An 18,439-nucleotide genomic window follows, 5' to 3' on the forward strand; every position below is an offset into this window, starting at 1 on the left:
ATTATTCTAGCTAGTTATTGCTGTGTTCAGTGACAGTGAGTTGCTAAGTCAGTGAACTGTCAATTTGTGCTAATTGTGCAATGTGTGCTGTAGTTCCTGCTGTCAGCTGTGCTGCGAACGAAAACCACGTGTGTTTTGATTTTGTAGTGCTATGAAATAAAAAATTAAGCAATGGGGAAATTTAGATCCAAAATAAAGGGAACTTCAAAGGGCAAGAGATGGCAGAAGGGCCATTCTTCGAATTCAAATCCGAAAACTCAAAAGTACCGGGAAATAGCAAAGTCCCGGTTTTTTCAAGAAAACCTAGGTAAAACTTTTATATGTATTTTAGATTAATGTTTTAAAGATTTAAAACCTTTAAGTGGTACATGAAGAAGTTTAAAAAAAAATTATAACCGTACCTCAGGAATCCGAAGTGTTATTAATAGTTTTAGTATAACATCTCAATACCTGGAGATTTAATTTAAGGTGGCTCCGGACTAACACAGCAAGCTCTACAAAAACATGATGCCATTACTCTCTACGGACATAGTAAGAAAGCAGATGAAGATGTAATAAGTAAAGAATTTGAGAGTATGTCTGTTCGTACTGGTGAAGATGATGAAACTGAATACACTGGTTCACAAAAGTCTGGCACCTTTAAAACATTCCAGACTTTTGCCTCGGATTGGAGTCAATGTTCAAATATTAGTTTTAGCAAGTAAGTGTTAATAAAATAAGTCTTTTTGTATTATTTATTTATTCAATTTGTTCAATAGCTGATCCGAATTAAAAACTTTAATAATTATAGGCACTACAACCTTGAAATTGAATGGGTCCTGATCTAAGATAATGCATCAATATCTCGTTTTTATTATTAAAAAGACAAATTGGTGATGAGCCTTCTGTGTCTGAAACTTATTATCAATATTTTGTTTGAGGCATGCCATGGGAGTCAGTGTTAATTGTGTATCATATAATGAATATTCCATTGGCGCACAGCCATGATTTGAATGCATGATGTCAGGGATGCAATAATTATCTTTATTTTCATATATATATTGATTAATTCTCTAAAATGTTATATTTAAATATTCCAGACTTCTGACAAGATTTGACTCAAACAATGCAGTGCATAAAGAGATGTTGGCTGTGCTAGCAGCTGTTACTGAAGTGATCAAAGAACAGGGAGGAAAGGAAACAACTACAGAATATTTTGCTGCTTTGGTATGAAATTCTCTGATTACTCACCTTTTTTGCATTATATATACCATGCTTTTACAGTTACAGTACACCTACAGAGGTGGTCAAAAATTAAAAAAAAACAATATTCATTCATGTAGGTAACTTAATGCTTATGTCTGTATGTTAGTTAAATAATTCATTGTTCTAAATTGACATTTACTGCCAGTTATCAAAACAAGGGCGTTGAATGGATGAGTAGAACAGTGCATGAAGGTCTGTCACTCTTTTAAATTGCCAAGGTTTTTGTTTTACACAATGTTTGTAAGCACCTGCAACCATTTCATCATGCTCCTCATCACATTATATGAGATGTGATATGATATTAAAAGTATTATAGTTATGGAAACTACTATTATTTTTTAAATACATTTATATTTTTCGGTACGTATATTAAATATATTGGCTTGCTAAAATTAAAATAAACAATTCTTTAAAAAAAAAACGCGATTGTTGAGATACGGCATAGATCGCTACAATAGCCCACTTCTGTACTACAAATGTCAATTTAATATCAGCTTCATTACCCCACAGAAGAACACCACAAGACAATACTATGAAAATAACTAAAATAGACTGCATAGAAGATAGCACTGTTTACATTTTTAAGTGATGTATAACTCTAAATAAAATCAAAGTGTCAACATCGAACAGTTATTTGTGTGTGAGATATTTCGTGACGCTCTGTTACCAGAAATGGTAGGTCATGTATATAGATCAGACATATAAAAGGTCCAAGTATGTATCCTTGCGGTATACTTATAGTAAACAAACGATCTGAGTGAGGTCGTTCCCTTTACATTGATAGGTACAGTGCCATGGTTTGTGGCCATCTTACTTAAAAGCATTTGTTTATTTTCAGATGCAAGCACTAAAAGCGTCAGAAGGTGAAGAAAGCCTAGTTGCAACTATATCTTTACTATCAATGGGCATAAAATCCGTACCACAAGCCGTTCTACGCAAACAGTTCTCAGATTCAGCTACTATTTTTACTGAACTACTGGAGAAAAATGAACAGACAGAAAATGGTACATTGTTACGAAGTGCCATAGGCTGTCTCTCTGTCTTGCTAAGAGCACAAGAATATGCACTATGGGGTAGTTCCTCGACTATGAAGATCTTTGACTGTGTGCTTGCATTTGCTCTTCATTCTAAGCCAAAGGTAAATATAGTACATATATATCATTTTAATTCTAGTTTAAATGGTCTTAGTAAGTTTTCAGTAAGTGAGAGGGATTTTTTTATTTACACTAAACCAAAGAAAATTTAGTAATGTATTTGGTAATGGTGGAAATAAAAATAGGAAAGGGTACTTATTAGCCAGGAATTATGTTGTACTCAAGAAAACCTATAATAATAATAATAATAATCATTTATTTGCAAGAATATGGTATAAAAAAATCTTATGGTTGTACAATCTTAACTCCGCATATTCTGCCACACACAATGGCGTGCAAATTTATCTTACATAATTAACAATTAGGATTTTACTATATTACAATCAAACCTTATGTGGTTTTATAATCACATTATTTATTTTTTTATATCCGGACAATCAGCCATATATAAAAAGGCATGCAAATGTCATAAAGTTTTGCTATGTCATATAATAAAAACATTAACATAATGTCATGATAATACGTCAAGCTATTTATAATCAATTGTTGTCAAACTTATAGGCCAAATATTCGCCTACGCTATAAAAGCACCTTGACTTTAGAAACCCAATCACCTTCCCCTTGAAAACATTACATGACAGCGATCTATAACTTCTGGGAAGGTGATTAAATATTCTTATAGCCATGGCGTTACAATTTTTAGAATATAGCGCGGTGCAACATGCAGGCACCCGCAGCCGTGTTGGATCCCTCGGTATATATAAGCACGTTTCTTTGTATGTATTAAATAGTTTTGGATACTTCTTGACAGTCATAAGTGCTTCCAAAATATACAAACTTGGTACTGTCAGAATACCGAGTTCGTGGAAAATTGGCCTACAGCTAATAAGAGGTCCAACGCCCACGATAGCCCTAATACATTTTTTCTGAGTAATAAAAACTTTACTCACATCTACCGAATTTCCCCATAAAAGGATACCATAGCGCAAAACTGAGGCAACATAGCCGTGATACGCAATAATTGCTGCGTGTTTTGAAGCTACTTTACGAGTTCGACTCAAAGCAAAGACAAATTTATTAAGGTGCGTGCATATCGTTAAAATATGTTGTTTCCAATTAAGATTTTGGTCTAGTGTTATGCCTAGAAACTTGGTTGATACAACTTCTTCAATTGACTTGTTTTTATAATTGATTTTGAGGTTATTAGGTCTGCAATTATTATAGTTCCGAAATTGTATAAAATTGGTTTTTTTTACATTTACACTTAAATTATTAATTTCCAACCATTCCGTGACATTCTTTATTGTTTCATTCAATAATGATTCGTGGTTACGCGTAGTATCATTCGACACTACCACTGAGATATCATCCGCGTAAAGAATGCATTTATTAGTAATCAAATTTGGTAAATCATTAATGTACAGAAGAAACAGAAATGGGCCCAGTATGCTACCTTGAGGAACGCCTTTATTGCAATCTATAGCCACAGACTTGTACCCCCTTTCAATATGTTTAGGAGATGAAGTATGTGTGATTTCAACATATTGTTTACGACCGGTTAGGTAACTTTCCAGCCAATTTAAAGGCAATCCTCGGATTCCGTAAAGTCTACACTTTTGAAGAAGAATGTTGTAGTCTACGCAATCAAAAGCTTGGCTCATGTCAAAAAAAACTACAGATACCTGCTTGCGCCTATCGATATGTTCTACAATTGCCTTAACTAAAGAGAAAGCTGCTAGGATAGTATTTTTACCTCTTTGAAAACCGTACTGTTCATCATTTATAACATTGAATTTGCCTAAAAAAGAGCTCAACCTATTGTACATAAGTTTTTCCAACACTTTAGCTAAAGTTGGTATTAAAGTTATAGGTCTGTAGTTTTTAATATCCTCTGTATTACCCTTTTTAAACATAGGTTTAACTATTGATAATTTTAAAGAACTGGGAAAAATACCCTGTGTGAAAGATAAATTTATGAGATGGGTAAGGATACTTGCTAGTTGTTGTGAGGAGAATTTTAGCACTTCTGTTGTTATTGAGTCATAACCTGCTGCTTTAGTATTATTAAGATTATTTATAGCTTTGAAAACTTCGTCACATGAACAAGGAGTTAGAAATAAGGATGGGTTTACAGAATGAACGTTTTGAAGATTAGTGCTAGGTTTCTTAATTGTTTTATTATTTATGTAATAGTTGTTAAATAAATTCGCTATTTCATTTGGATCAGATATCAATTGATTATTATCATTTAAGATTTTATTAGCAACTATAGGACTTCGATTCTGGTCTAGTTGGTCTTTTATAATATGCCAAGTTGCACGAGATTTATTTTTTGCGTTTTGTAGATACGCGAAATGTGTGTATTTTTTCGATGCTACAACGCATTTTTTGAGATAATTGTTATATTTTTTGTATGCTTGTTTATTTTCATTTGTTTTCGTTTTAAAATATTTAAGAGTAAGTTGTCTCTTACGCCTACTAGAGATTCTAAGCCCTGGTGTAATCCACTTGGGTGTTGTCATTTTATTGTTAACATTAACTTTAATAACTGGAAAGCAGAGATAAAAAAATAATGATAAATTGTCATGAAAGATTTGGAAAGCTTTATCGCAAGAACTTTCTTCATATACCTCGCTCCAGGACAAATTTGAAAGGCATTCCCGAAACTTTTTCATGTTTTCAGAGCAGTAATCTCTTCTAAATATACACCACTTTAAGATAATTGGCTTTGTTTTTGTGACGGGAAACCTTAATATTTGGCACGTATAAACGCCATATATAAACGGAGTGTTTCGCCTTTAGCACCCTTAATATTACTCAATATATGGTCAATACAAGATAAATTTCTAGTCGGTTCGTTAATAAAGTGTTTCAAGTTATAATTTGATAGAATGTCATTGTAATTCATAGTTATATTGTTTATCTTTAAAATGTCTATATTCATGTCACCACATAAAATAATTCGCTGTTTTTTATTTTTTAGTTTATGCAAAAGGGTTTGAAATATATTAAAAAAGCTATATACGTCAGAATCGGGCGTTCTGTAAATACAAATTATTATGCATTGAATTGCGGGTACTATTGTGCCACAACATTCAAATGTTTTTTCTATTGATATGTCGTTGCAAAAGCTAAGCGGCGAGATATCGAGAGATTTATCTATGAAAATACATACCCCGCCACGCTTTTTATTTAGCCGACTAAATGATAAGGCTAACTTAAAATTCTTCAGATTCATGTTACTTTCATCGCCTCTTCTTACAAAAGTTTCAGAAAAACATAAAATTTTAGGAGTAGTATTTTTAGTGTACCTGATTTCGCTAAGATTTAGTTCAATAGAATCTAGTTTGCTAAGAAGTCCTGCTATATTTTGGTGTAATAAGTAAGAGCTGCTTATTAGGTCATTTCGTGAGGAACTTGAGTCTTCATTAAAAAATCTCTATTGTTTACATGTGAGTTCTGGCTAGGTCTTATCACGGGAAAATAGTACGGTATGGTACCCTTTCTAGGAATGTCGCCACGATTACATAGTTTTTTTACATTTTTTTTCTTGAAAGTCAAAAAATTTTTGGTATAGTAATCATAGTCAAATATATAGTTTAACTTTTTACATATACTTGTAAGATATTGCCTTTTATAAGTACCACGTTCAATATCTAAATATGAACAATTTTTAGAACTATTACATATCATTTTCAACATATTATTAAGTAATTTTTCATTAAGAAATCTATTAGTACAGACATTTAATAAAATTATTTTGCTGTTTTTGATAATTTTTAGTAAAGCGCATAGTTCTATAAATATTTGGTATGGATTGGTATCATTTTCACCTAGGCATAGAACCAGGTAATTTCCCACACAGTCCTCCAAACCGTCAACTGTACTTAATAGATCACACGTTTTTGCATTGGGTTTAATGATGGAGTTAATTTCAAAGCGTCCGTATTGTGTATTAAATCTCGATCGTATAAGCTCCGAGGCAAGTCCTCGGCATTGTTGACTGCCTATTATATGTATCTTGAATTTTGTGTTAGGCAGTTGGTCAGCTATTGGATAGCTAGCGCCATCTCTCGAGGACGGTAAACATTCTTTAGGTTTTATAAAATTGCTCCTAGAATCAGCGTTAAGAACCTCCATCGAGGTTTCTAATAATTCCAAGTTGCCACAACTTGCATTTAATTTTTGTTTCTTCTTTATTTTCCTACCTTGTTTTTTCCTCTGTTCTTTGCTTCCTGACAATGTGTTGGGAGTAGTATCTAATATTGTAAGGTGTAGAATATTTCTCTTTAAGATTATTTATGGTTTCTTTTTGTTTTGAAATTTCAATATTTTTCATGGAATTTTCCAGTGATAGGTTTCCAATTCTTTGGTGCGCTAAATCCAATTCTAATTTTAATTTATTTATTTGTTCCAATAATTCGGAATATTCGTATACATTTCTTGTAGAAATGTCGGGTAAGCTTCTAACTTCATAATAGTCATAGTTCGATTGAGTTGAGGTAGATGAAATGTTAAGGGATTCAATGGATCTTCCCTTTTTTCTTCTTATTGTAACGTAGGCATCCTCCATTGTGAGAAAAAATTAAAAAAATAAAAAAAATAGTAAAGACGAACAGTTTTATAGCCGTCGTGATTTGAACCGGGACGTTTCAAGCTTTATGTTAGTTTCTTGACAAGTAGATAACACAATTAGCCAACTGGACTATGACCAACAATGTGAAATTAAGCCATATATTTCAATTTGTATAGATTGCTTAGAAAATCCGTTACAATTCAATTGAGGTGGGTCACCTTGGAGAACAAAGGATTCACTTAATTTATACGTTTCTTCACTTTTATCATCGGTCACTAGTTTATAGCACTTTACTGGTAAGTTTGTCACATTATAAGTTTGTAGATTGAGTGGAAATTGTATTTCCAAGCAAAAATATAATTTCATATGAAATGTTAGGGCCAAAAATTTTTATTGTTATTATTGTCACTGTTTCATAAAAAAAAGACTTGTATAACATTACCACCACAAAGATAACTTTAAGAAACCTCACTGAGTTACTTTTTATTTGAAATAACGCGATTAAACTATTAGTAAACAATAAAATACACGGAGCTATTGTTTACACGCCAGCGCCACGTAAAACCCGTTGTAGATTCAGGAGTATTAAGTGTTAATAATATTATTTTAGTTTAGGTCCATGAGAATTTCTAAAAGAAGAGGAAGATATAAGTCTGTTATAAATTAATGTTTGTGAAAAATTCTAGGTTAGAAAGGCAGCGCAACATGGTGTCACATCAGTTCTACGCGGCAGTTGTTTTATGATCCCTTCAGAGGATAATAATAAGGTAATCTCTTTTGTCTATATGTGTTACACTTTTTAACCAAGTTCTTCAAGCTCTTGATTAAGCTTATTGGCTGTGCCTATTTTTAAGTAAAATGTATGTTTACATTGTGAAATGTAATTTTATAAAGTTGAAGAATGTGTATATGTTATATATAAAATCCAGTTTGTTATATAAAGCAATATTTTTGTGTAGGTAATCAAATTACATCCAGCATCCAACCGTGTTGCAGACTATTGTCTATCTCAAATAAAAGCAGAAGCATTACTCTCTGGCCACAGAACAGTGTTGCACACTTTGACATTATTGCGCGATGTGTTGCCAGTTTTTAGCAAGGATAATATAAAGGTAATTTAAAATTCTTTACATTAAGTTTGTACTATGTAGGTGTCAAAGTTATTATTTTCCTTTTTTGAAAAATAGAAAATGTTACACTTATCGCAAATGACTATTTCGCATTGTTTAATACATTATGTAATTATGCTTTATGTTCATTTGTTTATTTTAATAACATCCTGAAAATTATCTACATCAAATTATAACTGTTTAGAAAAATGTTAACTGTTGTCTTTTACGGCCAAATGAAGTCTTACGATTTAAATCCAAAATAATATTACCATTTCAGACGATATGTGAAGCGATCCTATCCCTAATGACACACAACAATGTATACATAAAGACCTGTTGTCTTCATACATTGCACGCGTTATTCGACGCATCAAAAGATATTTGTAACATAACGGGTAACTTGGCCGTGCAGTTGACTAGGGCTTTGATGGCTGCTCGGCCCCCGGCCAATGACACCGGACAGATATTAGCATGGACCACTGTCTTGCAACAGGGATACGGGTGTTTAGCCGGGTAAGTGTTATAAGAACATGTTATTGAAGTGAAACTTCTTTATCGGGGTTGGAAAATTTTTTAGTGTAACGTTTTTTCGTTACGCGTCACATTTTTCCGTTACGCGCCATCTTTTGAAGTGAAACTTCTTTATCGACGTATGGGAGAAATTTTGTAGCAGGTTACGCGCCATTTTGCTTTTTGAAGTCAAACTTATTTATCGGCGTTGGAAAAAAATTTACACAAATTTGTCACATTTTTCGGTTACGCGCCATCTTTTTCTTGTCCCTACCACGGTTGATCCGAAGAGATTCGAAGCCATTAGTAACAAAAATATATAATAACGATAACAATGATAGTAATACTAATAATTCTATTACAATTAATGAAATTCTGTAATAATCTTAGTACTACATAGTAGTACAGTAATAAGTTAAAATGAAATAATTGTATTTGTATTCATGTCTATGATAGTAAAAGCCTTTTGTTAAACTTTATCTAATTCTTTATTTAACCAATTTCTGTAAAGTTGCATTTTTCGAAAAATAAGGTCATAAAGAAGTTTCACTTCTTACGTGTGTACACCTAGTACACGCACATATTTTTTTTGTTCACTGTATGAGACACATATTCAGTTAAACGGGTCAATAGATTGTAAAGTGTTGCCATTTAAATTTGCATATAAGCTTCTATATATCGACGAACTAACAAACATAAGAGATTATTAACTAATATTAACTTCAGAATCTTTTTGTATGAACCAGATCAATCATACGATTCTGTTTTATTTCATACATAAAAATTAAATAAATTACATTTCAGTCTCGATTTAAATCTTTGTATACCGAATCTGCCGTCGTTTGTGAATATCTGTGTCTCGGAGTTGTGGCTCTCAGACGTTGCCGAAGTTAACGCCGCTTCTACCAACGCACTGAAAGTAAGTCTTTGAACTTATATTTTACCGATTTAGATAGTTTAATGTTTTAATGGAAAGTAGTTAAAATTATGCCTATAATAATTATTAATTACTAAATGTTATCTTTTGTGTTTTGTAAATAAAACCATAACACAAATTAATAAATTTACTGTTCACTTTCTTTAGTTTCTTTAGTTCCACTTCAATTAGTGAATCCAGCCAATATATATCTCTGTCCTAGAGTCCTTTACTTTCTCTGGATATAATAATTATCTTTTATAAAACTGCAAAAAATATCTTTACAAATATCAATTCAGGCTTAAGAACGAACTCCCACTTTTGTTTCTTATTATAAATATAATTAATATTTTGAATAGAATTTTATATATACTATTGAATATTTTGCCCTTAGGGGGCGTCCATAAATTACGTGAGGTGTTTAAGGGGGGGAGGGGGTCGAGTCAAATCTCATTTAATCTTACGTTGGAGAGAGGGGGGGTCTCGGCAAATATCACGCAATTTTTTTTTCTGATTAAAAAAAATTTTAGGAAAATGGTTGACCCTTAAGGCAATCTCTGCAACTTGCCGCTAACTCCATACCTAAACGCTCAATATTTCACTTATTTTGTTTTTGAGCTCTTGTAGCTCAATAGTACGAATTCTGTGTTATTTTGAGTTCTCCGAGCTCAAAAAGATAGCTTCTTACGCGTTTACGTAAGAAACCCACATTTTGGAAAATCTCACGTGAGATTGGGGTATGGGGGAGGGGGTTGAATAAAATCTCACGACATCTCACCAGGGGGGGAGGGAGAAAAACACCTCATGTAATTTATGGACGCCCCCTTATCAGTTTAGTATCACTTCACTGAATTGAATTGTGTAATTTTTTTTTATACCTGCCAATATTGGAATGTTATATGTAAGACCATTTATTTTAGGCCATACTCTTAGACTGTGTAAAGCTAGCTGTGGAGTCAGAAGAGTCCCTTCTGAAGCACAAAGCTCACATCGAGGGTATTTTCAAGGCTATTGGAACTGGGCTGGATAATCCATTCAACCAAGCTATTAAGCATGTTATATTGACAATAGCTGTCTGCTTTGAGGTAATTATTAACATTTAAAAAGACGAGCAAAATCTGTAAAATATTAATTTGTGTAAACACTTAGCTTGCAATTTTTTTTATGTTTCCATGTTTCGTAGCGAGACATTTTCTTATGCAAACATAATTTGTAGTCTCATAGTCAAATTTTTAAGTCGAAGTTTGAAGTCACGAAATGTTTTTTAAACTTTGTTATTTACAATATTATATATTATAACTGTTCTATTTTTTAATTGTTATATCAGATTGGAAATGATAAAATCGCATTCGCTCTTGGACCACTATTAAAAAAATTAAACGATCGACGCGAAAGCCACAATTTCTTTAACGAGAAAGAGGCGGAATATGCCACCGGTTGCGCCATAAAATCTCTAGGACCTGAATTTGTGTTAAATATAATCCCAATACGAGTCGATGACACAATAAACCTGGACAGAAGCTGGCTTTTACCCGTATTGAAGGAGAAAATAACGAATTCGAACATTAAATATTTCGCCACAGAAATTCTGGAGATGGCAACATTTTGCAGACGAAAATCTCGTGAACTAGCCGACGCTAAAGATGTTCCCGGGTCTCATACGTACGAGCTTTTGTGCAATCAATTGTGGGCCTTGTTACCTAGCTTCTGTAATAACCCGAAAGATATAAGCGATAGCTTTAAAATAATGGCCAGAGTTTTAGGATCTGTGTTAAAAGATAACCCGGAGTTTAGGTCGTCCGTTATGGCGGGGTTAAGGAAGTTGATTTCTTCTGCGGAAAATGAGGAAGATAAATTGGAATTAGCAAAATATGCGAAAAATTATGTCCCGATATTGTTGAATGTTTATATGACGCCAGCGAAAGGTAATACGGCGGAGGGGCAGCGGTTGGCAGCATTGGACACTATACAGGTAAAAAAAATACATTTTAAGTTGCCTTTGTAAAATAAAGCAAGATTTGGATTATGATTATTGTTTAGGGTAAACCCTGTTCGTTATTCAAAACAACTTAGTCAGTTCTATTACATTGTTTTCACATCCAGAATCGTCGGTCCCGTAAGATAGTGTAAATACAAATCTTTATTTATTACATAAATAAATATATAAATACTACAATCTAAATCATGGTATATTACATTCAAAAACCACTGTGGTTTGTAACTATGTAACAATAGCAGTCCTGTTAGGAACAAATGCATATAAAAATAATTCTTCAACTTGTTTTTTATGTCGCTTAACGTTAATATATCTAATAACTGACCGGATAGTACAGTGCATTGCTAAAACGTTGCAATAATACTGATTTAATTCTTATGATTTAATTGATTTTTTCACAGGTTTACCTAACAATAAGCGATCAGTCGCTACGGCAAGAACTCTTCAATAACTCAGTAAAACAGCTAGAAACGTCAGAAAACAATCATTTTCAACGCGAATCAATATTAGATATTATTCGAATACTTGTTCTGTACCAAAATAGTGCCCAAATTGCCAATTTATTTGAGAAATGGGTTTATCCACTGTGTGAAACGGTTCTCGAAAACCCGAAGAATCAAAAGAAAGCCAAAAAGAATGAAATAGAACAAAATAAAGAAAACAATCAAATGGAAGCGGACGTTCAGCAAACAAAATTAAGGCATAAAGACAAAGCTAGATTAATAGAAATGGAACATAAAAAGGCCTATAGGATTCTCGAAGAGATCTTCAAAAGCGAGAGTGAGAGTTGCAAAGAGTTCCTAAAAGAGAGTTATAAGAAGATCAAGAAGCTCTTAATGACGTCGCTGAATAAAGTGGCTGACAGCAGTAAGGCACCTAGGTTAAGGTAAGTTTTTTTGTTAAGATTCCGTCATTATATTTGGATATAAAATTAGTTAAACATGCCAGCTGACACATTTTTCGTACTATAAATCTTAATCAGTGTAGCGTTTTGTAAAATACTAGCTGACTCGGCAAACGTCGTTTTTCCATGTACGAATTTATTATTTCTAGGAAACATTTTCTTAGTTGAATAAAAATAACTATCTACTATATTAATAAATAGGGGTTGATCGTAGAGGGGGGACAATTAAGAGTCGTATGTATTTTTTGTATGATGTATCCTAAAAACAAAAGTTTAGGGGTGGGACCACCCTTAACAATTAAGGGGATGAAAAACAGATGTTGTCCGATTCTCCGACTTACTGAATATGCATAAAAAATTTCATAAGTATCGGTCGAGCCGTTTCGAAGGAGTATGGGAACGAACATTGTGACACGAGAATTTTATATATTAGATTTAGCATTTACCCCGAGTCTTTTGCGAATACCCAAATTATCCTAAGAATTTTGTTTTTAGCATTACGAAATTTTAAGCGTACAATGTACATGCGCTATCATGATGATCTTTACTAAGCAGATTTTAAGGTTTTACAATTTATTGTATAAAATTTAATACTCTTTCAGATGCATAGAAAACTTTATAAGCCTATCTGCACCAAATTTGAGTGCAGACAGCAAACTACTGAAGTCAGCAATTGCGGAGGCGGTTATATGCACCAAGGATATTAATTCAAAGTGTAGACAATGCGCCTTTAATTTGATCAGCACTATTGGGAATGTATTGAAGACTCGGGATGGAGGTGATTTTTATTATTTTATTTATTTTGTACTATAAGTTAGTTGCGTTTTAGTTATTTCCTTGGCACTTTAACAGCTTAGCAAGTGAATTTCTGGATCTTAATTTATGTGAAAAAAGTTTTTTAGTATATTTCAAATATTTTCGTTGAAAATGATTTGAATTTAGAATGGATAGGAATTAGGATTCTCAACTCTAACTTACATTTTAAAACTTACGACTTAAAATACTATATTTACTTATGATGATAAAACCTAAAGATTAGTTAGGGCACATGGGGTAGACCACAGTCATAGTTATATAGTTTTTTTGGTAGTTTTTATTTTTATTTGTATTATTTTCGTTTTTTGTACCTACTTGATTTAGCTGGTCGTGTCTGCATGTTGTAGGGACGGCACCGCTTTTCATATATATTTGTTTCTCCTAATTTTGAGGTCAAAATAATTTTACTTATGACATAATCTCCAGAAGCGCTAACTGGTTTCATCTATCTATCTTTTTATAGGTATGACAGCATATATAGAAATGCTAGAAGCAGGTCTCTCCGCACCACTTCCGAGGGTAGTTGGAGCTACAATCAGAGCATTAGCTTCTGCCCTTTTCAATTTATCTGAAGATATGGGTCTAACAATTGTTCAGGAATTGCTGGAAAAGATGGCTGCGCAAATGTTGAATACCAACAGAGAGATTGTCGCTGCTGCTATGAGTTTTCTCAAGGTGTGAATATGCTAAAAGAACCATGTTTTGTTTCACAGTTAATTTTGATTGACATTTTTGGTAGTTTTTTGTACCTATAGTAATTTTGACCCAATAATATAAAAATATATGTATAAGTTGTAGGTATACTATATATAGATTTTCTAAGCATGAAAGCTAGTGTCAATAAAAATATACAAATATTTTAATACTTTGAGTACAGTTCTTGTGTTCGAAAAATATCAGAGCATAAATAAATAAATTAATAATATATAATTTGCATCCCTTATAAGTTATAAGTATAGGAGACTCATGCTTTTTCTATAGATTTTTATTAAATTTATTTCGATTATAGGTGTACACAAAGGTAATCCCGAAAGATGTCATAGCGGGAAGTCTCCCACTCATATTTAGAACACTGTCCTGTATGAATGAGGACTGTAAGCGACACTCTAGGGTAGAAATTGGGTATTTCTTATCCCGAATGACTAGGAAATTTGGCGCTGAAACGGTGGAAAAATTGATTCCAAGAGAAGACGAAGTCATGTTGCGGAGGCTGAGAAATATCAGGAAGATCGATAATAGGAAGAAGAGAATGAAGGACGGACAAAGGTGAGTTCACTTTCTCTCTTTCAAAGGAAATATTTTAATTATTTAATAATTAATTCCACGTGTTTGTTTGTTTCATTTATTAAATATAAAAATCATTTATAGATCCAAAATTAATAAAACAACTTTAGCATTTTCGTGTAATTTAGTATTTACATTTAGTTTGTCTAAGGACTTATTGTATAAGACACAAAGACAATCATTGCGCCTCATTGATTTTTTTATAGGTAAGTTTTCATCCTTCTAGCGTTCTAAAAAAAGCATTTCTTTGGAATTCGAATCAAGACCTTCGGGTCACATTTCTAACATGGAGGCGACCGTGAAGTTAGCCAAACACTAAATACAAAAAATTACTAGTTTCTTTATTCTTAGGGCAAATGTTCGTTTTCAAAACTAATCCAGATACATTTATTTTGTCACAGGGATCAAGAGGCAGATTCGGATGACAACCTTAATGTGAAAGGTGTCTCTAAGACCTTGGAAGACATTCTCAAGGACTCAGATTCTGAACTGGAGGAAATGGAGGAACGGCCCAAGGCCAAAGCTAAAAAGGGAAGAAGCCAGGCTTGGATCCAAGACGATCCCGAAAATATCGTGGACTTGGCTGATATGTCCTCTTCTAGGAAGATTACAGGTTATTTTTCCTAATCTTACAGGTTTTTCCAACAAAATTGTAATTGTTTTCATTATTTCCTATTCCGTCCACCCAAGCTTTTGGAGCGTTCAAGTATTACGTCACACAACTTTTGGAGATTATTGACACCCCCCCCCCCCCCCCCTCCGCATGTAACGCACCGTAACGTTTTTTTGTATTCAATCTCCGCCCCGTATCGTAACGTTTTGCAAAAGGACCACCCTAAAATCGTTACGTAATACTTGAACGCTCCCTTTTGGGCTTCATACATTTGTTAAAGCAAGTGACGACTATTATTTTTTTGTTTTTGCGATTTGTCAAAAATCGTTAGATACATTATTTAAGGTATTATTAAAACAGCTTTATGAATTATAGAAAGAATAATAGTTTTTGTACGAAAAGAAAATATGTATAAAAGTTTTTTTCATAAACATATTTTTTGTAGCGACGGATCCAAAACAAAAGAAGAAATCGATGGCAGAAAAAAGTCAAAAGAAGAAAGACGGTGGTTTTAGGACGGCAGCTGATGGAAGACTTATCATCAGTGATGAAGCTTTTGATGGTGGTGATGATGATGATGAAACCAAACCTAGTGGAGATATTGATACAGATACTGATGATACAGGTAAGGAAAATTTTATTTTACAGTGAGTTTGTTTTGGTGGTTTTCCTAACTTTACTCTAAAAATGATTTCAAATTACAAAAACTAATTCTCGTATGTCATACCTAAATGAAACTCATTTTTTTTTTTTAATCGTTTTGACAGATGATGAAGGTAAAGAAAAACCATCGAAACTCCTGAAAACTGGAGCCAAACGCAAATATGACGACATTCTCAGTATAAAGAGTGGTAAAACAGCAAGAAGTCGAGCGTCTACAGCCACTGTTGTCTCCAAATATAAAGCTGGAGGAAAGGGTATCCATCGGTAGGTGATAATTTATTTAATTAACTTTATTTAATTAAATTTAATTAACTTTAGTGTAAACTTTAATATAATCTTAAACCTTTTTTCGGTTGGGCACTCGTCCCAGAATCGTTCTCTAAAATGTATTATTTAAATTATACGTTCCGTTGAGGAATTAAAAAAAAGGGTGCGTGTACCTATGTACGCGCGTAAGATGTTGCACTTCTTTGGCATTATTAAAAATAGTTTTCGGTTGCATGCAAATAATTAATTACAATTAAATAATCAGACTGGAAAAGGAGTCATTATAGTCAATAAAGTTCAGTTTATTTTGAAAAATTAAATAAATAAATATTAATTATTATTCTCTTACATTAAGTGTAACATAAATTCTATTATTATTCGAATGTTGTTTTTAAATTATGTCCAATGCCGTGGCATCTTCCGTGGAAACTTCATTCTGTTAATTTTGTGTCACGCATCGTAAAATTTCACTCTCATCAATTTTTCATAATGCGCCTAAAGAAGTATAACATCAAAAAGTCATGAACAGTGTCGCCTTAATAGTAAGTCTAGAGTCTGTAAGAAATGATAGATATACATTTATTATAATTACATATACAATTTAATTACTGATTAGCTAACAACTGTTAAAAAAGCAAAGGGCACCAAGACAAGGTCTTGTTCAAAATAGCTTCCAACTCAATTAATTGTGAACTTATTTCAACATTAAACCGACTAAAAAAATACTTCTGAACTGTAAAGAAAAAAAATCGTGGATATCTCAAAAAGTACTAAACGGATTTTGATGAAACTTGGACTCTTCCATAAGAATAGAAAGATATAGACGAAGATTAAAATTGTGAACAAACTGAAACAAATATACATATAACAAAATTTTGCACCTTGCTTGGAAACCTAACTAGTTAGTCATAATCAAATATGCATAGTATTTTTCAAAAATATCACAGAATGTCAAAATTAATCTCCTTTTTTTGTAGTCTTTAGAAATCGTAACATATAACATAAGATCTTTCAACGGTAGAACTTCTTAAAACGTTTTAAAAGTGTGTTCGCTGAGATGATTGCTAAAAATACAAATAAAAAGAGTCTCGCTAATATCTAGAAAACGTATTTCCCTCACAACTTCGTAGTTTTGTGTTTAGGTACATTTTGCATTGTACAAATATTTCATACTTTGTGAAATTTGAATTATATTAATTTGGTTTCGCTTTTTTTAAACGGTACTATCACTTGACTCGCTGAAATCGTAACCATTCTTTGGAATACGCGAATCATCGAAACTGTAGGACATAGTATTATCGAATAAAAGTAACTTTAATACTATTGATTGTTATATATTTCAGACCCCTTAGTTCTGCAGCGTCAGTGACGTCAGCGGGTACAGATTACCGCTCAAAGAAAGCAAAGGGTGACATCAAGAAGAAAGGTAAACCTGACCCGTACACGTACTTACCGCTGTCAAGGAAGAATCTTAATAAGAGGTAAGCTGTTTAAAATAATTTAATTCCTTTAAACGAACTTAACTGATTGTTGTATTTAATTAATATCTTAATAGTGTATGGACAAGTCTCCTTAGTGTAAAAAAATTGAAACTTTTAATTACTAAGAAATAAATAAATAAAAAGTTGACGTATTCTAGATCGACATAAGATGAAATTTTATTTTGCAAGCGCAACTTCAAAGTCAAGTAAACAATTTTTTTTCTTCATATTTTTGTTCTATTTTATTTAAATTTCTTTTAATAGTAAAAATATAGAAAATCCTTCATTTAATTATTATATTTGTTCGCATAGTTAATCCTGCAGCTTAACGCGACTTTCACAAACTCTACGTACAATGGTGTCAGTATCCAAAACACATATAAAATATCAAAGTTTCGTGCATAATCATAGATTTTTTATAAATATAAATAATTTTGATTGTATTATTAATTAAATTATATTGTAAATTTGAAAAAATACAACAGTAGAAGTAAAGAAAGGATACTTTTTGAAATTCAAAAGAAATTACTATTTAATATTGTTTTTTTACAGGAAAAAGGCTGTTACAACGCAACAATTTAAAGGAATTGTTAAATCGAAAACGAAGGCAAAACTCAAGTTTAAGAAGTGATTTTAGTATTAGTTTCATTTGTAATCAATTTTTATCATTATACTAAAATATGTTAGTTTCCAATAGAGGAATTCAATAATTTTAGAGAGATTACATCTTCAGCTTTGATGTAGAAAACTTCAATTTGTTACTAACTTCATCGCGACTAGTTTATCCTTGCGCCGTAATACTATAAATGAGCAAGATAAATTTCACCTTTGTTTATTGAATTGATGTTGTTGAATGTTAACCGTGTTAAAATAAAATTGTTTACAGAACGGCTCCGAAATATCCAAAGGAATTAATTTATGCGGATCTAGTTAGCTGGTGTACCCTCATATCAATAGACAAG

General features: G+C 32.4%; 1 protein-coding gene across 1 annotated transcript; it reads left to right on the forward strand.

Annotated features, from left to right (window-relative positions):
• The first annotated feature begins 81 nt into the window (after positions 1-81).
• Positions 82-18,270, forward strand: LOC125056113 (RRP12-like protein). Its single transcript, XM_047659069.1, has 19 exons — positions 82-307; positions 469-700; positions 1,080-1,206; positions 2,084-2,383; positions 7,602-7,682; positions 7,875-8,027; positions 8,305-8,540; positions 9,342-9,456; positions 10,374-10,538; positions 10,781-11,425; positions 11,851-12,335; positions 12,956-13,131; positions 13,633-13,844; positions 14,179-14,435; positions 14,855-15,066; positions 15,512-15,691; positions 15,834-15,993; positions 17,340-17,477; positions 18,030-18,270. The coding sequence occupies exons 1-19, from the start codon at positions 172-174 to the stop codon at positions 18,106-18,108; spliced, it is 4,089 nt and encodes a 1,362-aa protein (XP_047515025.1). The 5' UTR covers positions 82-171; the 3' UTR covers positions 18,109-18,270.
• Positions 18,271-18,439: the final 169 nt, after the last annotated feature.

Source organism: Pieris napi, chromosome 2 (genome assembly GCF_905475465.1).
Source record: "Pieris napi chromosome 2, ilPieNapi1.2, whole genome shotgun sequence".
In the NCBI taxonomy this organism is placed as follows: domain Eukaryota; kingdom Metazoa; phylum Arthropoda; class Insecta; order Lepidoptera; family Pieridae; genus Pieris; species Pieris napi.

Excerpts from the sequence above, each read along its gene's own strand:
- LOC125056113 (XM_047659069.1), top strand. The coding sequence starts at position 172 with ATGGGGAAATTTAGATCCAAAATAAAGGGAACTTCAAAGGGCAAGAGA. Across the intron at positions 1,207-2,083 it reads CAGAATATTTTGCTGCTTTG|ATGCAAGCACTAAAAGCGTC; the intron begins GTATGAAATTCT and ends GTTTATTTTCAG. Across the intron at positions 9,457-10,373 it reads CTTCTACCAACGCACTGAAA|GCCATACTCTTAGACTGTGT; the intron begins GTAAGTCTTTGA and ends CATTTATTTTAG.